This window comes from Azolla caroliniana, unplaced genomic scaffold, assembly GCF_043228905.1.
Source record: "Azolla caroliniana isolate FFs.n. ecotype wild unplaced genomic scaffold, voAzoCaro1.0.p SCAF_4, whole genome shotgun sequence".
NCBI lineage: Eukaryota > Viridiplantae > Streptophyta > Polypodiopsida > Salviniales > Salviniaceae > Azolla > Azolla caroliniana.
In genome coordinates, this window is record NW_028230439.1 from 3,051,707 (window position 1) to 3,075,441 (window position 23,735).

General features: G+C 37.6%; 2 protein-coding genes and 1 long non-coding RNA gene across 3 annotated transcripts; 1 reads left to right on the top strand and 2 right to left on the bottom strand.

Annotated features, from left to right (window-relative positions):
- The first annotated feature begins 2,181 nt into the window (after positions 1-2,181).
- LOC147864815 (uncharacterized) lies at positions 2,182-6,122 on the top strand. The gene is made up of 2 exons (XR_015529730.1): positions 2,182-2,481; positions 5,601-6,122. It is a non-coding gene; the product is annotated as an uncharacterized LOC147864815 (long non-coding RNA).
- Positions 6,123-7,325: 1,203 nt separating this feature from the next.
- LOC147864816 (Putative thiol-disulfide oxidoreductase DCC) lies at positions 7,326-9,712 on the bottom strand. The gene is made up of 4 exons (XM_087319045.1): positions 9,528-9,712; positions 8,346-8,546; positions 7,786-7,953; positions 7,326-7,689 (listed from the first exon to the last, which is right to left on the bottom strand). Exons 1-4 carry the CDS (start codon positions 9,652-9,654, stop codon positions 7,451-7,453), a joined length of 735 nt encoding a protein of 244 aa, XP_087175171.1. The 5' UTR covers positions 9,655-9,712; the 3' UTR covers positions 7,326-7,450.
- Positions 9,713-11,985: 2,273 nt separating this feature from the next.
- LOC147864817 (uncharacterized) lies at positions 11,986-15,133 on the bottom strand. Its single transcript, XM_087318984.1, has 4 exons — positions 14,241-15,133; positions 13,726-13,805; positions 13,125-13,389; positions 11,986-12,402 (listed from the first exon to the last, which is right to left on the bottom strand). Exons 1-4 carry the CDS (start codon positions 15,058-15,060, stop codon positions 12,137-12,139), a joined length of 1,431 nt encoding a protein of 476 aa, XP_087175110.1. The 5' UTR covers positions 15,061-15,133; the 3' UTR covers positions 11,986-12,136.
- Positions 15,134-23,735: the final 8,602 nt, after the last annotated feature.

Sequence of the window (23,735 nt, forward strand, 5' to 3'; positions counted from 1 at the left end):
TAATAACTATAGATATTAGAGACCGAGCTCAGGTAAGAGTCGGCAACGGGTCGGCTCAAACCTAAACCGAACCGTTAAACAAGTTCGGTTCGGTTTAGGCTTGGGGTTCCCAAAACTGTTTAGGCTTTACTTTGATTCACAAGGCTCAACCTGAACCAAACAGTTTTGGGCCAAACTGGTCAAGGCTTAATCGGTTTAGACAAACAAGTTAATCAATCGGTTTAGCCTTAATCGGAACCGGTTTCATTCAAGTTTAAAAACTTCCAAACCGATTAAGTCAATAGCGAGTTGTTTTCGATTCCCAATGACTTCCCAAAGCCAAAGTTGCCACAATAACTTCCTAGGCCACAAAAGTGTCAATGTTAAATCCTCATAATTTCCCAAACAAGGAAGTGTCAAGGTAAGATGTCAAATTCATAAGACGAGATAGACTATGGCTACTTGGGTAAGCCTCGCTGGCAAGGCAACATCACATGTTCATTCACAACCGGGTTGCAATCGCTAGTGATCGATCAACTCGTTAACAAGATATAACAAAAACCCGAAGACAACATCTCCCAAGAAAACCATACGATGATCGTTATATGTAAGCCTATCTTGTAGGATATCATTTTGTTAACTCGATATGATGATAAGCCTAATAAGCCTAATCTCGAATGAGAAATTTTAACAATGCTTTCTCACACATGCAATACCGTCACCTTGATGTACATCCATTCATTCAATTGATCAAGGCGATCCACAAATGGATTAATCACGCTAGTGTATTTAAATTACCCCCTCACCTAGAGTCAACTCTAAGCAAACATGTGACTTCTTTCTATATGTCTCTCAAATGTTGAAGAGTTCTTGAATCTCCATAGAGCATAAAACCAAAATTTACTTAGCCACACAAAATAGGTTGCACATTGAGTGAGGGCCAGAAGACATATGTTAAAGTTTTAATATTATTCCCATTATATAAAACCTCAATAGCAACAAAAACTTGATGCTCATTGCCATTGTGGATGCGTACACATTCCCAAATGTTGCAAAATATTGAGGAGAAGAAGAGAATGCAAGACACACATAGTCTTAGCAACTTAGAGACAAAAGGCACATGTGATCTTATTGTGCCCATATATGATGATATTAGAGAGGCTTTTCATGAATGCACCACATTTCAATAACTCCCACCATAGAAAACCTCTTCACCTACAAAACTAGGTATCTTTTGTGGAGGGTAGCAATGGGCTTGGTTTCAGCTCAAACCAAACCGTTAAACCATGGTTTAACAGTTTATCAAATCCCAAAAATTGAATGGTTTGGTTGGGTTCAGGTTATAAATAAATGGTTCGGTTTCAACTTGGTTTGTTTCCAACACTCAAGTTTTTTGGTTTATAGGTTTGACTTAGAGGTTTATGGGTTTTTGGTGAACTTTTTTTCTCCCCCTTAATGAATTATGAATTTAATGGTTTAATTAATGTTTTTTTTATTGATTTAATAAATGAAACTTAAATATTTATTTAATTTAATGTATTTTTGTTTATTTAGTTTTTTAATTAATTTGAGTTAAGTGGTTAGGTTTAAATTTTTTATTAAATGGTTCGGTTTGGTTTCAACTTTTCCCTAAATGGTTTGGTTTAAATCACTTGAGATTTCCTAAACGGTTTGGTTTGGTTTTTGTTTTATATAAATGGTTCAGTTTGGTTTCAAGGCAAAGAAACTAAACCGAAACTGAGCCGGGCCCATTGCTAGTGGAGGGTTGCCAAAACTCCAAGCATAGCTTGATCTCGTACACTTTGTTACAAGTAGTTGGTACACTTAAAAAAAATTTGATATCCAATTTAGTGTGGTTCCTACCCTGCTTTTACCATTAGTTTTGGAGAGAGGATATTGGAAATTCTTCGGTGGTTTCGTGGTTTAGTTTGGTTTGCAATGGACGATCATGCATAATCATCATCATCATTTCTCTCCACCTTTATCTAGAACTCTCACCTTTGAACTTATACCTACCTCTTGTTCACAGCACACAAGGTTGAAATTTGGTAGAAATTACAATGTTTTCCTTTCCTGTTGTTTATATACGTTCAAAAAGACTTGGGAAAAATATCATCGAGTTTTTCTTTGATTCCATCCGAGTGCCGAGTGCCCCCAAGTTTTTGTTATTGATGCGAATGCCATCAGTCAGAAAGAGAGAGAGAGAGAGAGAGAGGGTGTGAAACAAACACAGATTTGCTCTAATCGCAAATCAATGAGAGCTCTTTCAATGGCTGATCGAGGGCATCGACGGAGATATGGAAAAGATCAGGGGCACAGCAGGGAAATAAAGAAAACGTCATGGAATTGCTCTTCTCATCAGAAGCATACATACTCTGTTTTGGGCTAACAGGATATGCTCTGTAATGTGAAATGTGAATGAAGAAAGAGGTAAAGATAGACGTAGAGGTGGAGTAGTGTCTTACTGTCTTGGTTTACTTCAGAGCAGCAGAAACAGCCAAGGTAACAAAAGCATCACCCATCATATGGGTACTACTGCTTGGAGCTGGTAATCCTTTCTGTGTTAAGGAGTTCCATGGATTGTTTCATACATATATCACATCCCCGTGGAAGATCCCAAAGCTCTGTGATTTCAAGCTAAGAAACTTATGGAGAAAATGTATAGTTTCAGGATCGTCACTTTTATGAATCTTTCAAAAAGTAGAGGATAATATGGAGCCAAGTAACATGGATTTGATCCAAGGACAGAGTCACCTGTCCTTGATTACATCAAAAGGGGCTGAAAATAGTGTCCACGAGCATTCCAAACTACAAAATCGAGATCGGGCTTCCATTCTGAGGTTGTTGAAATCAGAGAATGATCTTTGCAAGGTTAGAGAGATGCATGCTTATATCCTCAGGCAGAAGATGATTCCTAAGGATGTATATATTGCCACTGCCTTACTCAGTAAGTATGCCAAATGTGGTGCATTGAAAGAGTCTCGACAAATATTCGAGCAGCTCCTCGTACGAGATGTTGTATCTTGGACAGCATTAATAGATGGATATGCCAAGCATCAGCTTTTTGATGAATCCTTGAATTGCTTTAGGAAGATGCAGGAAGAGGGAGTATCACCAGATGCAACAACGTATACTTGCATTCTGAAAGCTTGTGGTGCTTTAGGTTCTCTTGACATTGGAGAAGTTATCGATATTGAGGTTAGGAAACGAGGCTTACTGATGAAGCATTTTAAGCTTGGTAGTGCGTTGGTAGATATGTATGCAAAGTGTGGTGCACTTGAAAAAGCACAAGAGGTATTTGAACAACTTCCAGCACGGGATAATGTATCTTGGACTGTACTGATATCTGGATATGTTCAGCACGCACGCTATGTGGAGGCTTTGAACTGCTTTAGGCAGATGCAGGATGAAGGAGTCTACCCAGATGCAACAACTTATACTTGTGTTTTGAAAGCTTGTGCTGCCACTGGGTCTCTTGAGGTTGGAGAAAATATAGTTTCTAAGGTTAGAAAAGAAGGTCTATGGAAGCATGATACTATCCTTGGGAGTGCATTAGTTGACATGTATGCTAAGTGTGGTGCCCTCCAGAAAGCACGAGAAGTATTCGATCAGCTTCCGATGCGTAACATCGCGGCCTGGAGTGCATTGATGGCAGGCTATGTAAAATATAGCCTTGGCGGGGAAGTCTTGAAATGCTTTATGGAGATGAAGAGCCAGGGAGTTTCTGGAAATGCCACAATGTATACTTCGATTTTGAAAGCATGTGGTTTAGTAGGATCTCTTGATATTGGGGAAGACATACATTTAGAGGTTAGAAAGCAAGGCTTATTGAGGAAGAACATTGTGCTTGGCAGTAGCTTGATCGACATGTATTTCAAATGTGGTGCTCTTGGAAAGGCACATGAAGTATTTGAACAGCTTCCAGTGCGAGATGTTGTGTCTTGCACGGCTATGATTTCTGGATATGTCTACCATGGGCTCAACCAAGAAGCCATAAATTTCTTCCAACAGATGGAAGCAGAGGGAGTCAATCCAGATGCAATGACTTATACTTGCATTTTGAAAGCTTGTGCTAATATAGGATCTCTTGAAATTGGGGACGACATAGTTTCCAATATCAGAAAGAAAGGGTTGCTCATAAACAATATTGTCCTTGGCAGTACTATAGTTGATATGTATGCAAAGTGTGGCTCACTCCAAAAAGCACAAGAAGTATTTCAGGAGCTTCCAATGCAGGATGTCGTGTCCTGGACTGCTCTGATGACTGGGTATGCCCAGTGTGGCCTCATTGATGAAGCCTTAAATTGCTTTAGGCAGATGCAGGATCAGGGGGTTTTTCCAAATGCAGTAACTTATATTTGCATTTTAAAAGCATGCAGATCGCTTAAAATTGTGGAAGCGATAGATGAGGCTGTCCAAATGCAAGGGTTATTAAGAACAGATGTTTCACTTGGAAATACATTAATCGACGTGTATGCCAAGTGGGGAGCTCTTGAAAAAGCACGAGAAGTATTTGAGCACATTCCAGTGAGGGATGTTGTGTCATGGACTACATTAATGTCTGCATATGCCAACCATGGCCTTGGTGAGGAAACCTTGAATTGCTTCAGACAAATGCAGGATGAACAGGTCCGCCCAAATAAAGTAACTTACATTTGTATTTTGAAAGCTTGTGGCATTGTAGGATCTCTCATGATCGGAGAAGCAATAGATGCAGAAGCCCGAAGGGAGGGGTTATCAGACAAAGACATTCTGCTTGGCAATGCATTAGTTGTTATGTATGCTAAGTGTGGTGTGATTAGAAAAGCACAAGAAGTATTCGAACAGCTTGCAGTGCGAGATGTTGTATCATGGAGTGCACTGATGGAAGGGTATGCACAATTAGGTCAGGCAAATGTAGTCTTTACCCTGCTCAGAAAAATGAGGACAGAAGGTCTTGTGCCAGATCTGGTCACCTTTCTTGTTTTGCTTACCACTTGTTGTCATGCTGGTCTACTCAATGAGGGAGAACAGGTGTTTAGTGAGATGTGTGTGGTTTATTCTGTAACTCCGACGAAAGAGCACTACACGTGTATGATTGATCTATTTGGTCGCACGGGACAGTTTGATCAGGCCAAAGGTTTGCTTGACAAGGCGGCCCATTCTGACTATCTTCCACTATTGTTGGCTATATTGGGTGCTTGCCAGAAATGGATAAATGTGGATGTTGGAAAGTGGGTCTTTGAGCAATTACTACAATTGGATGTAAATTATGCTGCTGCATATGTTGGGATGGAAAATATATATGCTAGCAGCTAGTATGCAAACAGATCCAATTTGTTAGAACTGAACCTTGCAGAAAGAAATATGAACCACAGAAAATGTCAGAGTGATAATGCAGGCTGGATTAATATTGGTAAGAACATGCATTTATTTCTCAAAGCACATGGAGCTAGAGCATGTTACATTTGAAGGTAGTTGCATATACATAAACTATCAGGAGCTGCTTAAGATGAAAAGGATCATGTGTTTTATAGCAATAATATGATTTAACGGGCAGCATTGTAGAGCGAAATTATTGTCTATGTCTGTTACCGACATTTCCAATGTTCTTTTATCATGTTGCTATATTAAGATTACAGGGCACTGCAGGATTGTAGTAAAAGATGCAAAACTGTAATCATAATTGAGGATTAACTACAGTTTCTGAGAGTTACAGTTATTACGGATGTTTCAAGCTAAAGGTTTGAGCTCATGTACTTACCCAGTTTCATCTAAAATACTTCAACTGTTGATGGCCTGGTGGCTTGGTTAACAAACAGAAGCTATACACAAATTACTGGAAAACTATGCAATGTCACACCTTAGGCTGGAAAAGATTGGCTGGAGCTGAAATTCAATGGTTTTGATGTGATAATAAATTCTTGGCTGATTTATAATGTTTCCATCTCATTGACATCCTACACATATTGCAGATCTTACATCCTATTTTACAAATACGTACTCACTTGTAGACATACCCTCTTTCCCATTCTCAATTTACATTGGTCTCATCACATTCACACCAAGTTACAATCCTGAGCTCTCAATCCCAGCCACTTCGGCTTTATCACCTGGTCTCATTCTCTGTGTAATAAATGTGGGTCCTAAATATTCACAACAATTATAGTGGCTTAACCATTTTCCTCTTTTGCACATCCACTAAGTCAACTTTTGAATGTTTGACCCAATGTTGCATAAATAATAGTGACACCTTGCATATTAAAACTAATGATGAACCAAACTTAACACAATCACCTTTTACACCAAGTTGCAATCTTGAGCTGCTGGTTCCAGCCACTTTGATCTCATCCTCCATATAGCATTGGACCAAAATAATCACAACTAATAGTGCCATTTGCTCTTTTAAACATAAAGTAAAGTGAAAATTTTAAATGTTTCATCTAAAGTTGCTTAAAATAATAGTAAACATTGCTCAATAAAATGAATGAGGAACCAAACTTAACACAAACATCTTCCAAAGTCAAGAAGTCTCATAGATTTCAGTTATCTATACAACGGCATTTCTCCCTTTGCCCCACCAAGCCTGGGTTTTTCCAAAGAAGGTACCGCTTATGAGTAACTAGTCATGTAGGTTTCTTCAAAATAAATTTGTTATAGTATCCGTAGAACAATTTAACATATTAAAGTCTCATAGATTTCAGTTATCTATACAACGGCATTTCTCCCTTTGCCCCAAGCCTGGGTTTTTCCAAAGAAGGTACCACTTATGAGTAACTAGTCATGTAGGTTTCTTCAAAATAAATTTGTTATAGCATGTGTAGAACAATTTAACATATTGTTATCCTTGATCATGATAAGTACATTTTATATTGTGGCTTACAGACAAATGAAGGGTGTGCCGTTGTGAATCATGGATTATCAATGGAAATTTAAATAACCTTTACTCATGGTCTTGATGAAAATCCCTTCGCATTCATCGAAACATTTGTGCAAATTAATCACCATTCTTTGATCATAGGTACAATACTGAGAAAGAACTTCCATCACTATACTGAGGAAGGACTGCAATGCAACTGAAGTGACAGTTTGAAGTCAGAAAGTTCTACTTTTCTATATCTTTAATTTAAATAACCCTCTTTTATTTTGTTTACCCCTCTACCCTTTTGGGGTTGGTGGTACACTTCATTCTTTTAAGTGAGAAAACCCTATGAATGGCAGAATGATAAGGCAACCTTCTACCTCAGCATAGATCCCGAAATTACAGGTTGGATATATTCTGAGTTCTGTTTCTAGCACTTTTTATTTATTTGATGCAATCAATGAATGAATCAGAGAAATGTGTATGTACAGAATCACACATCATATCATGTGAAAATGTCGTAAATTTCCATAAGATGACAAAACCAGGGGGATACATGTCTTTAGATAGATCAAGATCATGTGATAATACAAAACATGCATAAATATTGTATACAGTTTGCAAAACCTCCTACTCTTCATAGCTCCTATTTCCTTTCTTCATAAGTTTAGCTATAATCTCTTTCCTGTCAATAAATCGGGTGAGGACCTCCTCGCTTGGCAAAATGCAAGACTCGGCTCGACCAAACCATTTGTATCGTCTCTTAGCAACATAATCATATATAAAATCTCGCAATGGAGCCGGTATAAACAAAAAGATACCTAGTAACGGGTAAGGAAAAGGCAAGTATAAAGCAATTCGAAGTGCAGCTGTACAGAAGCACGGACATTATTAGTATTTAGTGTTGACAATACATATATAAGAAACACATACCCTCATTCTATACAAGGCAATAAGTTTCTTACCTGTAGAAGCTTGTGAGAATTGTCCAGGTCCCTCTACAAAAAGGAAACGATCCAATACATCTTCACGTGTTAAGCCGCATACAAGCAGATATGGTTCAGCTGCTTCAGACTGGACAGCACAAAAGCTAATATGTTTCTGTGTATCAGCTCTGATTACAAATCTCACTCCTACATCCACAACCAGAAAATGAATAAGTAAAATTGATGCATTTTCTCAAATTTAAATATTTGTATGATAGCATAGTAAGAGTATACATTACAAAAGAATGTTTGTTTTTATGGCGCTTTTGGGTTTATATGTCTGTATTCAGAAAACCTTTTTTCATGACACGTTCAAACAACTCTGTAGAAATTTAACATTTTTGTGACACATATTAACTCCATAGAAATTGAACAATTTTATAGGATACAACCAAGGCCAAGGTCCTGGTGTTTTATCTAAATTCTTCCACATATACATCACCCCAGCAACATTGTAGCTCTGCAAACTCTGTGCATAATCTTAATGATAAAGACATAGAAAAATATGTTATGGTTATAGACATAACATTTGTATATACCTCCATTGCAAAGTCGACAAACTCCATCATAAAGCACAACTTGAGGTTTCAAAAATAGGTTTGACGATTGTCCAATTCCGCCAGAAACAGTAGCATCCGTTTTATTAAGTATGCATTCAACTGCATTGACTTTACGGGAGCTTGCACTCTCAGTATAATATTGACCTTGACCGAATCTAGATCTGAGCCATGGATCATATTCTAGAAATGACAGATAGATCAATTAAAGAACATCCACCCTTATATACTGAGAAAATATCACTTGCTTCGTTCTGAAAATGATAGTTTAATAAAACATTGTGTTCAGGGCAGCAAGTAATCAAAATTGTTTGTAATCGGCAATCAATACTGAAGCTTGAAATCACAAATTGTACTGGTGAAGCCAAGAAATTGCTAACTTAATCAAGCTTGGATATGATTTAAAGCGAACTCTCTTTCTTGCTTCCAAAGGGTGTCTAATCCTACCTGTGAATAATGTCACCTTTCTTTAAATAATATAAAGAAGCAAGTGTTAAAAATTGTATAATTGATATTGAAGCCTGACACTGTAATGATGAAACAGATAAATTGCTAGTTTAGTGATTGAATGACTAGATGCCATATTTTTTTATTTTTTGACATAAATGCCCTAGGTAAACACCATCCCTGAGCAATTTTCGGCCAATTCATCCTCTTCTTCTCAATTATATGTGCTAGTGTCAATTATGGAGTCCTTTTATATGTGCTATTGAGCATATATGTGATCAATGCAACCCATCTTTCCTCTCTTTCAGGAGATGACCAGGGTTACTTGAGGTAAAGATGAAACACTCAGGAATATTCCAGATATATATATATATAGGTCTTGTACGCCTCCACATTTTTTATTAGCCAAGCATTCAAGGTATCAGATTCCAATTTACTGTCCATTCGGATGCAAAAACAGCTTATAAGTCTAAAAAAGCAACAACATCAATCAGTACACATAAATAAATAAAAAATTTAAAACGATTTTCATGTGCATGATACATCATACATACGTTGCAAATGATGGATATGCATGTACGTGCGTGTTTTCATTTCAGGCAGGTTCGTAACAAGAAGAAACAAAGAAAAGCAACCTCTCTCTCTCTCTCTCTCTGATACTATTACAACTAGAGAAGAGTAATCTAAAGATCCTCTCTCTCACACACACAGGCTTACTTGATGAGGAGAAACGTGGAGGATCAGAGACAGTAGCGGTAGAAGGAGAAGCATTAATCCTGCGAATGGAGCACATCTTGGGTCCGATCCTCGACCACATTGCTGCACACCATGGCCACGATCTCATGACTCATGAGCCGCGCTTGAAGACGAAAGATTCATGCGAGAAGAAAAGAACAGAAAGGAAGGAAGGGAAGAAATAATGACAGTAGCAGCAAAATAATAAATAAACACCAGAAATAATAAATAGCCTTTCTCGACGTTCCCCACAGTAAATAATAATTATAATTATAATTATTATTAATCAATGTTTATGTGAAGATTAATATTATTAATCTCTCCAAAATGTGAAAACCGGGTGCATCATGCTCTCAGTTCTTATAAGCATTCTAATCGAAGAAGGTAATCTAATCATGGATGCTTAATATCGTCATTAGGATGCAACCTAATCATGGATGCTTAATATCATCATTAGGATGCAACCTAATCATGGATGTTTAATTAATCATTCTCATTAGGATGCTATCCAATCATTAATGCTTAATAATTCTCATTAGAGATGCCATCCATTCATGTATGCTTAATCATTCTCAATAAGATGCCATCCATTCGTGGATGCTTAATCATTCTCAATAAGATGCCACCCATTCATGGATGCTTAGCCATTCTCGTTAGGATGCAATCCAATCGTGGATGCTTAATCATTCTCGTTAGGATGCAATTCAATGATGTATGCTTACTTTATCATTCTCGTTAGGATGCTTATTGCATGCAATCTCGTTAAGACTTGTCATATATCATATTAGTTGATGTTACCTCTTGGATGCCGAATATAAAGAGAAAGTAGCATTATGGATAACATCTTCTTTTACAAAGGGTACACTTTGTATTGTTGAAAATACAAATAGCGTTATTGGTAAGAATAGCACACATTCGAGTGATCTTTTTTATATCTTCCGAGCTACTAATTGTGTTTTAGGAATTTACTAAAATACCCTTGGTAATTTCCCCGAAACTATTTCTTCCAAAATATCTCTCTTTCTTTGTCATCAGTTCTAGAATCAACACTAGTCTTTGTTGAAGATTGGCTTGTTTAATACCCCACACTTGTATCTCCCCACTTCAAACTCTAATTTTGATTTTGCTTAACTTCCTTATTTACATTCTTCACTCATAGAACCATCTTCTCTCAAGGCAACTTTCCTTTAGAATTTCTTTTCTAATACAATCAGCATGAAACTGCCTGCAAAAAGTTGACTTTTGGATCTATTTGCCAATTCCATGAAAAAAGATGTTTTATTATACAATTTTGTCATATTTGTGGTCTAGAAATTTCTTTCCCAAACTCAAGGATCTACCCACAATTGTTGTCAATATTTTCATGTTCTGGCCATAGCTAGTTTGAGTGTTTAATTGGCCAAACGTTACTTTCACCAGTCTCGTCAATATGTTTCTAATGGTGACAAAGGTTCATATTTATATGGTTCACATGTGTGCCTAGTAGATAATACATTGTGGATAACATTTATTCAATCAATAGCACTGAATTCAGTTAGTTTGTCACCATATGGCAAACAATTCTCAACGTGGAACCAAACGAAAATCAAATGCAGCATGCACAAACCATGAGCTCAAAAGAATTCACAATTTGTGCTTTGCCTTTACATCTAAGCAGACAAAAAAAGACTGCATTGTTTTCCATGGAAAGCATTTAAGTTTCAGTGCAAATCTTAGATTGTTTTCTACATGGATCAGAATTCTAAAGGGCTGTGGAAATGCTGGTGAAGTGCCTTACATCTAAGCACACAAAAAAGACTGCATTGTTTTGCATGGAAAGCATTAAGTTTCAGTGCAAATCTTAGATTGTTTTCTACATAGGTCTCCAAAGGGCTGTGGAAATGCTGGTGAAAGTGCCTTACATCTAAGCAGACAAAAAATGACTGCATTGTTTTCCACGGAAAGCATTTAAGTTTCAGTGCAAATCTTAGATTGTTTTCTACATGGGTCTGAATTCCAAAGGGCTGTGTAAATGCTGGTGAAAGTACCTTACATCTAAGCACACAAAAAAGACTGCACTGTTTTCCATGGAAAGCATTAAGTTTCAGTGCAAATCTTAGATTGTTTTCTACATGAGTCTGACTGAATTCCAAAGGGCTGTGGAAATGCTGGTGAAAGTGCCCTGGAAGGGATGACTGGATAACAGCAATTCTCCCACCAGAGTCTGGACAGAGTGCATTCATTCTTCATCTCTATACTTTCACCTAAAAATTCATTGTGATATGCAACCAGATTAATCTGATGTAATTCCCCATAGATGCTAATCACTGAGGACATGAACAGATTACAGAGTTTTATTTTCTTACTAAGTTCAGTCAGGTGTTAGATTAGTTCTTATCTTACTGCAAGTAATCTACCTTGCAACTATCAAAAAGAGTACTTAAAGATCATGCAATGTGTGTGTATCATATAACCATTTCTTTGTCATTCAATTTCCTTTTATTCCTTTTTCTTTTCTTGTATTTAGCATTGGAACGGATAATCAAACAGATTACATGATTTTCTTCTTTACAAAAAAATAATAATATGAAGAAAAAGAAAAGTAGAAGAATTCAAAGTCTGAAGTAACCCCCATGCCCCCGCAAACTTGGTTTTCTGGGCCATTTGATTGATTTCTTCGTGCTCAGCCATCTCTTTCTCACAGCTTGATTCAGTTGCCAAGTCTTGACATAATTATAGAGTGGCGCTGTCCAGAAGCATGCAAGAAGAAGTATCAAGATAACAGCACATAACATTAAAACGTTCCAGAACCCATTCTTCTCCTCCGAAGAAAACTTCTGTTCAGACCATGGAATACCTCCCACATTCATCCCAAAGGCTGCAAAAGTAACAAGAATTCAAGCGATAAAGCATAACCTTCTCCATTTTCTCTATCAACTCCTATATTCTAAATTTTAATGGAACCCATCAACCAAGAATTCTGATACATTTTCTACATGCAGGATTGATATTTGTTGCTGATCCAATGGAGCTCATCTAAACCCACGTTAGATCTAGCATATAAAATCTACGGAGGGGAATGAATATATCACATAATGAATTGACAAGTATCAAATTCATATAAACCAAAATTTTAAAACTATCAAATTCTGTGTAAAACAAGACGCCTGAATTTCATACAATGATACAAAATACCCAATTTCAAGTGATCTTCTCTAGGTTCTACAGCCTCTACTTTCTTAATATCTTGATGTGGAATGGTCATGATAGATCCAAACTCCAAAGATAAAGAATGTAATTTCGCTTACTATTGATATTAAAGGACTGATTGAAGAACCTACCTATTCACATGCGCAGCAAAAGCTTTCTCTTGCTTGGCTGGCTTTTACTCTTAGGTCGGTATTTTAAACCTTAATAACAAGGCAACAATTTTTAAAGGAGGCAGCCAATGCATTGAATTGCATTTTTGTGAGGATATGTGCACCATATTCATCTTAGATTCTTCTTTTTTCTCATGGTACAAAAATGCATACATTTCAAACAAACCAAATAAAAAGGTGATTGTTATGTGAGCTCAGAAAAACAAAGTAAAGTATTCACCAGCAGTCACTATGGATAGTGGAAGAAAGATAATGGAGAGGAAGGAAAGGTAGTACAACTTCTTGTTGATTTGCTCAGATTGCCAACTATCTAGACCAGCCTGAAGTGCTGTTATCCGGTTGGCGAGAAACCCTAAATTTTCTTTCAGTTTCTGAAGATGCCCTACTAATGTATCAATCATCTTCATATCATCGAGAGTAAGCCATGTCTTTCCAGCACATTTGTCCTTCACTCTTGGAAAAACTTGCTCTCCATGTGCAATCACCTGTGTATCCACCAAGACATTTTGAACTCTTACCTAGAAGAGAATAATATGCCATGCCATGAGAATGACCCTCTACGAGCCATGACTTGAGAGTCAACGACCTTGATTAGGAGTCAATTTGAGGTATGGTGTTCATTGACTCCTAATATCAGGGTTATGTGTGTGACTGTAGTATTGTGTACACATACATAACCTTGATTAGGAGTCAATTTGAGGTATGGCGTTCATTGACTCCTAATATCAGGGTTATGTGTGTGACTGTAACCACCATTCCCAACCTGGGTTAAAAACTAATTCCATTGGTACAAACATGTAATTTCTAGCACAGTGTAATACCTGAAGAAGACGTTGAAGATCCAGATGCATCCGGGGGAAATAGCGATCGTCCAGCATCTTTTGCTTCATGATGTAATCCCCTATGATAGGCATAAATCAGGTTGCATACATTATGAACGAAGTGATACAAAAAACACGGGTATTCTTGATACAGATTTAACCTTGATTAGGATTTTGGGTTCAATGTTAAGGATAGAGATCCATATATCATGGGCCTAGTGTAGAGACCATCGCTACCTAGATTGTGCCCATGGACAAACAAACACATCCTTGAATGTGCGTAGGTGTATGATCCTTTGGCATTAATAGTGTGACTTATCCGCACATAATAAGAGTCAAGATTAAGGTTATAGATACATAAACCCAGTGTGGAGACCAATCTGGATTGTATCCATGGACAAAGAAAAGCCATGATCTGGATGCAAAAGGGAATACATATCCCTAGCTTGAATATTGACTCCCTAATCATCAGGGTTACATTGTGAGCATATATACCAATGTGTGGCGAGCATTACCATTATCAAGCTCAAGTTCGACCTCATCGAGATCCATTTCAAGCCGACTGGCCACATCTTGCAAATGATCGACATGGGCATCGATGAGGTGTACAAGAAGGTTGGAAACACAGGAGGGAACAGGGGAATCTATCGCCTGATCCGTAATATGGTGATTCATAGTGAGAAGAAACTCGAGCATGTGTTCCTGGATATGGGTACCCTGCTCTTTCATCTCTTCTTCCGATTCTTCTCCATCACCATCACTGTCATCATGATCCATGGTGGGCTCATTTAGTGTTGGTATTTCAGTGAGCAAGCTTTTCGTCAAAGAAGGTTTGGAGAAACCCAGCCTTGGGATCCGACCGAGAGAAACGGTAACAATTGTCCTGTTGTTGACTCGGACAGCGAGTTTGTGTGTATATTTGCTACTTGTGGGTCCTGGAGAATTTACCCGGAAGATGAGAGAGTCACCGACATGGCCACAGAAGGGCCCGTTGCTGATAAGGGCGAGGATGTCTTGAAGCTTTAATGGAGGGCATAGAGCTTCAATGAGATATTGGGCAGCCGAAGGCAAGTGAGACAAGGATCGCGGGAGCTCAATATGGTACCATGTGAACGATGATGAAGAGGTGGTGGTGGTGGTGGTAATTGTATGCTCAACACCATTGCCATTGCCATTGTTACTGCTACTGTTACTGTCATGTGAATGTGATAGTTGCTGTTGTGGGAGGTCCCATTCGTTGTGAAGGAAGACATTTCCGAGGCCATCGAATGTGTATGCGGTTCTTTTGAGAACAGGGTAGCTTCGCAGATTCGGATCTGATCCCAATCTGCCCATTTCAGAAACAGAGAAGTAAGCTGATCTCTCCCAACCTATCTCTTCTCTGCTGATTCTGGCTCTGCTTCTCCTTCTTCCTTCTTCTGCAAATTTCTGTCCTGAATGGCTCCTCTCTCTTTATTTCTTGAGGGTTTCTTCTTCCTCCTCGTTCCTTTTCTTGAGAGAGAGAGAGAGAGAGAGAGATGCTTTTCAGTCTGTCTTGTTTTTCTTATTTCTGTGTTTCTTCTGTCGGAAAGAGGGCGTCAAGTTTGTTGTTAAAAATCACACAAGTCAAAAAAAAACGAATAAAATTTATATGAGACTGGATTGTATGTGTGTATACAAGAGAGAGAGAGAGAGAGAGAGAGAGAGAGAGAGAGAGAGAGAGAAATGGAGACCAAGAGGTCATGGGTTCAACCCCTACATTCCACAACGGCATCTAATGAATTAGAGAGAGAGAGAGAGAGAGAGAGAGAGAGAGAGAAATGGAGACCAAGAGGTCATGGGTTCAACCCCTACATTCCACAACGGCATCTAATGAATTAAGAGATATGTATTCTATGAAGTATATATATAATAGAGAGGTGAGAAATTTGGGCTTCAAACCCAAGACACAATGCTAAAAGTGTAACAAACTTTCCACTAGGGTAAGATGAGAGACAGAGCGGGTAACATGTGTGTGTGAGAGAGAGAGAGATGGTGGATAAAACAAACACCACGGAATGAATGGAAGAAGAACCGGAATAGGAGTAAAAATTGAGCGGGTAACGTGTGTGTGTGTGTGTGTGTGTGAGAGAGAGAGAGAGAGAGAGATGGTGGATAAAACAAACACCACGGAATGAATGGAAGAACCGGAATAGGAGTAAAAATTTTGAATCTTGACATGAAGGGGAGAGACAGATAGGCATACAAACAGACAAAGATGCTTTTCATATCCACAAAGAGACCGATTTGTGGTCTATGACGTACGTCGAGACGGTTGGTAAGGTTGTTGGACAGAGATCTAAAGGTCGTGTGTTCAAACCTTGTGACTTCGCAAGGGCATCTAGTCGATTGCTAAAAATATATGTATGCTACCATAAAGATGGTTGAAAATCACACTTTGAACTTTGAGCCTTGTTTTGATAACCCAATAGCTAACCTTTAGGACAAGTTAATGATGAATTAGTCCAATAGCTTATAGTCCATTAGTATAAGTTTATTACAAAAACAAAACATTAATACTCCTCCATAATGGATGCACCTTGGAGAGTTGGTGGATTCATCAATGTCGATATGTAATGTAAGTCACAATTGCGTTGACTAAAAGAAACCACATAAAATGTTACTTCAATTTTCCAACTCAAAATAACAAATATGCCCTTTATGTGTAGGATCATATATGTATTGACAGTTAATTCCTTCTCAATGTCATTTGCGGAGCTTGAACCGGCATATACTCGCTTGATGGCGAATCAAGCGAATGTGGTGGTTGAGCACCTTCGAGCCTCACACTCGCTTAACAATTAAACAATGATTTAGAACAATGTGTATATCTCTCACACTCGCTCTCATGGACAATAGAAGTTAAAAACATCTTTAATTAACCCATTTGCTAAGAGGTCTAGCACCAACAAGGAAGAGAGATTAATGTCTCTCTACTAAACACTATCACTAATCTCTCTTAAGCTTAAAGGTTACAAGAAGAGGACATGAAACTTGAGCTTTTGATCACTAGGGAGATCTTTACAAATGGAAGAACCCTTACAAATACACCATAATGTGCTTTATAAGGTTTTACATTTAGGGTGTGGCCCTTTCACACTTGGCCACCTATTAGCTTCCCTCTCCTTTGATTGGTTCTTACTACTTCCTCTTCATGGGCCCTTTAATCATACAATGTCCTTCTTGATGCACCCTTCTTCACGACCAATCATGATGTGATCCGAGCTCTTAACACTTTATCACATGAAACAAGCAAGAGAAGTACATTAAACTTTTAACTTGTTGATGGGAAATATTTGTGATATAAACTTCTTCAACTAAAATAAAAAAAATAGAATTTGTGGTATTATCTCATCCCATTAGTAAATCAATATTGTCTCAATATTTTATTAATATATTTTCCTTTGTTTTTACAAAAGAAGTTCAATAATATTAAGAGTGTGTGTGAAGATGGGTCACATTTGCATCTCATTCTATGTGTAAATAAAGCAGAGAATACATAAAAGTATTGTATCCAAGTTTCTTGATATAGATTATATTTGCAATTTCTCAAATAAAACATGTAGATATATTATCGTGATTTTTTCTTAATATCATAACTAGACCAAGGGGAGCAATAATGTACTTGAAGCTCTATTTTGAGTAGTGACTTTTAAATGAGGATCGTGGAACCCTCCTCATGATAAGTACTTGAAGCATTCTCTCAAATCCTCAACGCAATTGGTAACAAACATGCATGCAATGCTTTGTAAACTTGCATGGCATGCATATGGATAAACTACCTTTTTGTTGTTGTTTCGATATGTATGGCTTTAGTTGTTAACTAGTCAAACGTGAATTGGGTGGTAAAAATGTTAGAATACTAAGGTTGATAAGGCTATCATACTCACTTTCTCCAGCTCTCCCTTGATTATTTCATCGTCCTCCACAGAGACACGGGTACAAATCTTATGCATGGATAGCTAATAACAAGCCAAGCTAGCCATGTGATAAGAATAAAGTAAATGGAACATCACATTTTGTAGATGTGTTGTATATTTTGATATTCAAGGCATATGAGGTTGTCTATGTCAAAAGGAGTTTGGTTAATTGCATTATCTTGTGATTGAATCTGTGTATCATGGACCTTCAAAGGTGTACATATTGAAAGATAGATCACAATCATACCCATTGGAATAACATGGAGTCATCAACCTTTACTTGTGTCACCATGCATTTGCACCATCTCATGATTGAATATATGTAACATGGAGCTTCGTAGGTGTAGATAAGCTATATTGAAAGAACACATGGTCATGGACCTTTACGTTTGTCATTACATACTACATGCCCCACAACTTGGTGAAACCCAAACAAAGTACATGGAAGGCATAATAGTTTTTACCTAAATGGATCATCTTGGATAGACCTAAAAATTCTATAGCTAAGAGCCACTCTCATACCATATGGAACAAAAATGAGACACCCTTTCCATAAACATGCACAAGTAATAACTAGGAAACATCATATACTTCAATTGAGACTTCTCAAGTACAATAATACGATTGAGACAAGGAAAATTGGGAGTGGTCAATCTAATCAAAACTATCTTCTTGCTCCTGAACTTTATTTAGCATTTGTTAATTTTTTAATCTTGAAACAAGCAAACAAGCTATAGGATGTCGATTGTTATAGTCTTGGTGGCCCATCTAGAGATGTTGATATGTATGTATCTTCTTGGTGTTCTTTGATAGGGTAAGCTTTTAATAAAAAATTGATTACTTTACTATCGCTTCAGGTTATTAGGTGTAAACGATAAAGTTATTTTTTCCAAAAGTATTCTTGGTGACGATGATTATTACTCATTAGCATAAAGAGAAAGACGATGAACCGTTGTGCAAGCTACAAAAAGTAGTCTTGCTTTTCATCCGTATATGTATAAAGGGGAGATGGTGATAATTTATTCTCATTTAATATTCATCATTTTCCCGATGGTTAAGCCAAAAAGGTGGCATGATTGTTAAGAATGCTAAGTTGTCCTCATTTATCACACAACATTTTAGAAGATCTCAAAAAGACCACAATTCTTGACTATGCTATTGACATATAAAATACGATTAGTAATGTAAATGTGTATGTAAATACAAATGTTTCACCATTATCTTGGAAATTTCATTCAATATCAAACTGAATAGCGTTCCAAATGTGCATTTATGCAAGTAGCATATATATTGAACCGTTGAAGCTTTGAAGTTTTGATGATGATTTGTCCCATGGGCAAATGTGGTTCCCCCCATAAAATTAGCATTTGTGTTGATTGATGTGTCCATGATTGGTTAATGAGTTGATGATCATCTACGTATTTGTCTGGGCACCGATTCATGTTTTATTTATGTCCATGTATATATATGCTTTGATGTGTGTGTGTGTGTGTGTGTGTGTGTGTGTGCGCACACACACACACATATCAACCAACTTGTTTTACTATATTGAGGTTGGATTATAAAAGCAAATGAAATACTTGAGCGAGCTAACTTCTCGTATCATGTAGCCTCATAATGTGATATTTGGTGCAAGCACGTGCCGTATAATTCCTGTTATTGAAGCTTGGGTCCACGATACTTTGTTCTTGGCATTTTCGGAGATTAGTCAACGTAGATGAGTAATGTGTGAATTGTCATGTATTTTGAACCATTTAGAAAACAAATAGCCATCTCACATTTGCCTTTGACTCTTAAGGCATTTGCCTTTCTAACATAGCTTCCTTTGTCACATTCCAAATCCATATATCTTAAAAAGAGTAAATTATGTGTGGGCATTTTGTATCTTATGTCTATTTATTTATTTATTTTAAAAAAAACATATCCTTCCATTAGTTTAAAAAACCATATCAACTACAAAATACAAAATGATGGAAAGGAGATGATTATCCTTCCCCAACCCGTCTTGTGTAAGACACTAGCTAGCCATGAATCCTTCTTTTGGTAGACTTGATTGAACACTTCTTCAATAGTTGAAACATACCATGAATTTGCCATATGTTCAAACCAAATCAATCTTCCTCATCATGTTTATATTCAACATCTCCCAATACCACCTTTGGGTCATCGCATGCATCCAATATACCCCCACATTTACAAATTATGACCAAGCATCCTCTATTTTCCATATTCAACGTAAAACTCAATCAAAGCATTATGGTATAGAGGTCATTTTGTATGTCTCGATCCATGATTCTAGCATGTATAAACATGCCGTCATGTACAACCATGTGATCAACACCCACTTTAAGGGATCTCAACCCTTCAAACAGTTTATATGTATCTGATAACCTTCCACATGTTGCCTGCAAATCAACAATGCTTCATGACACCATCCATCACATAAAAAGAAACAGACTTCTTCCGAATGCATACATAAGAGCATCCCCCTCCACCTATTTCAATGAATCCATCCATGTTTCAATAACAATTAACATATCCCCATGTTTCATATCGGTGGAGGAAATACCCAGAGAGGTGGCTGATACCTCCAACATATACAAGAATTAACCATATAAAATACATTCATCCTTTCCCATGTCTTCTTAAAAACCTCTTTCTTTCGAAGGACTACATCTGAATCACCCTTGATAGCATCATACTCTCCTTTTAGTGTATGCACCAAGGTCAACCAAATCTCCTTGATTACCTCCACAACATTCCATTGAATTTGTTGAAATATCCTTCGACATCTACTAGTCCACAAAACCCACAACATTATGGAACTAATAGTCTCCCAAACCACCCCATTTTGTATTGAATTACTATGCATACACGGCAACACTTCCTCAACATATCAACCTCTTGTACGTAATGCAAAGGTAACCTTTTCTTGTTCATAATCTTGTACCTTACCCTTAATAGCAGCCTACATCACTGCTCCCCATTTATATACTCTAGAGCCATATACATCATGCAATAAACGTAATATCCTTTTTCCAAACCAATTTAGCCACCATACATGACCATAATAAGTGACGAAGAGACTCCATCTCTAATCCACAAAAATCACACATTTTATCTGCATCCTTACAATGCATCCAAACCCTAATAGGAACCGCATAATGAACAATCAACCATCTAAATAAAATAATCTTCTTTGGAATTTGCATAGCCCATAGCCATTTCCAAAATGTTTTCAAATAAGTAGAATCTTATGTCTATTTATGTTATAGGTATACTTTATAACCTACAAACCAATTCTACAACAAATTTCAATGGGTCAAGGGTAGGATAATTGGGAAAGGAATTGGGACAAGTGGTGATTTGGAAACTTCTAGTGTTGGGCTATATAAGGGGGGCTAGTTACCCCCTTCATTACAACATGTTGAGATGTTATCGAGACTTTGTTGGAGAGGCTAAGATCTCTTCTTCGAATCGAATATTCAATTGCCAAGGTATAGCATAAGGTAATGTTTGGTGGTATGGAACACCAATGATATTTTACATTTGTCTCATGTTCCTTAATCCTTATTCTCCCCAATGTCTTATTTAGTTGTTCGTGATTATTTGATGCATAATCATTTTGTCATGGAAAGTTAACAATTCATGGGAGTTTCAATTTGTGACTTATACACATGAGATAGAGGGCTTACATAATTCTCTCCTTGTAATGTGTATGTATGTATGCCCAAAATATAATGTCCTTTTGTTCGTTCTTAATTATCTCCAAATTTCAAAGAATTTATTAATGACACGAAGGAAATTAGATGATATTGAAGGAATGATAGTGTCGTGACTTGAGAATAGGAGAGAGAAAAATAAGATGACAGTAGAAGGTAGAGGGGGGGGGGGGGGGGGGGAGAGAGAGAGAGAGAGAGAGAAAGAACACTAGAAATGGAAAGAGAGTTTATATTATAAGAGAGCAAGGATTACAAAGAGTAGGCTAAGGGGCTATAAACTGGTGTTGAACCGAATGAGTTGTGATGAATGAATAGACACCTATTTATAGGTCCTTATGGAGTATTCTAGAATGTTCTAGAATATTTTAGATATTTATGATATTTAATATAATCATGGAATATCCTAGAATACTCTAGATTGTTCTGGAATACTCTAGAATGTTCTAGAATACTCTAAATGTCTTGTAATAACTAATAATACATTTATTATAATTATACATCATATATGTTAGTATAATGGTTAAAGGTCTAACATATAGATTAAGACGTCTTGGGCTCGAATCCTTGTAAGGCCAAAATGTATGTTGTCATGACATTATCCCCCCTTCTCGATGACGAGTTCCACGAGTCGGAAGACAAGATTTCGGACTTGGCTTATGAGGATATTTGTTGTGAAATGCAGCAACCATTTCGGAGGCATTAGCAAGATTCTCAAGAGGTTCCCATGTTCGATCATTAGGTGTATAACCTAACCAGTCAACCAAATAATATAGTTTGTTGCGAACAATCTTGGAGTTGAGAATGACAACAACTTCATATTCGGAGCCATCCGAAACTTCGATTGGAGGTGGGGGAGATGTACGACAGCCGGGAATAGAGCTGGTTGTGTACGGCTCTAAAAGTGAAACATGGAAGATCGGGTGAAGATGCATATGAGGGGGAAGATCAAGGCGAAATGCCACATCATTGATCTTACCAGATATCACATATGGGCCAAAACGTTGATAATCCAATTTACAGCAAGGTCGGGTTGTTTTAATGCGACCTTGTAAAAGCCATACTCGATCCCCCACTTGAAACGTAGTCGATGAATCACGTCGATGATGGTCGGCAACCTTCTTTTGAGTGTTTTGAGCATCACATAAATGGTGCAAAAGGATATCTTGAACTTCTTGGAGTCGGGTGAGCCGATCTTCAGCAGCCGGGTTTGTCGAGAGTTCGGGATGTTCAAGCATAGTCCAATGAGGATGGTACCCAATGTTTGCAAAAAATGGGGAATATCCAGTAGAAGAATGTTCCGCCAAATGTAATAGATCAACCCAATCATCTTGTTGATAGTTGACAAAACAACGAAGATATTGTTCTATTGTTTGGTTGGTGCACTCACTCTGTCCGTTAGTTTCTGGATGGTAGCTGGAAGAGAGTTTGCAAGAAGTATGTAAGAGTTTGAACATGTGCCACCAAAATTTTGAGATGAAATGGGGACCCCGATCACTAATAATATCATCAGGAAGACCATGATGCCGAAACACCTCTCGTATGAGTAACTCGGCTGTCTCTTGGCTCGTAATGGCCTTTGTACAGGGAAGAAAATGTGCCATCTTGGTAAAACGATCTACTACCGTGAGAATAGAATCAAAACCCTTGGAAGGTGGTAGATCCGTAATGAAGTCCAATGAAATAGATTTCCATGGACTCTCAGGAATAGGCATTGGCTGTAATAAGCCATATGGATGATGTCGAGGTTTTTTGGATCGGCAACATGTATCACAACTACGAACATAATCCGTAACAAAATGGCGAAGTCGTGGCCACCAATACCTTCGAGAAATTAACACCAAAGTCTTGTGGATGCCAAAATGTCCAGCCATTGGTGTATCATGACATTGTTGCAAGACTTGGAGTCGAGAAGGACCATCGGGCACATATAAGAGATTTTGTCGAAAAAGTAAACCATCATGCCAATTGAACTGGTTGTAGTCTTGACGAGGATTTTGAGATTATGAACAAAAAGCATGATCTGGGATAATATGGTTCAGAATATCTTGGGTGAATTCATCAGTCTCAATATGCTCCCGAATGGAGTCTAGAAGACTTGAATCCTCGGGTGTGTCTATAGCATGAAAAGCCATTAGTCGTAGATGGTCAGGACCCAAGAGGATTTGCTTCTGACTTTCAAATGCGGCCTCTCCTGGTTGAAGTTCCATATATGAACGTCGAGATAAAGCATCTGCTTTGCCTTGTTGCGTCCCAGGGCAATATAGAATTACGAAATCAAAATGAGTTAAAAACTGCGCCCAACGAGCTTGTCGACGACTCAAGTCTCGAGCACTTTGGAAGTACGTTAGAT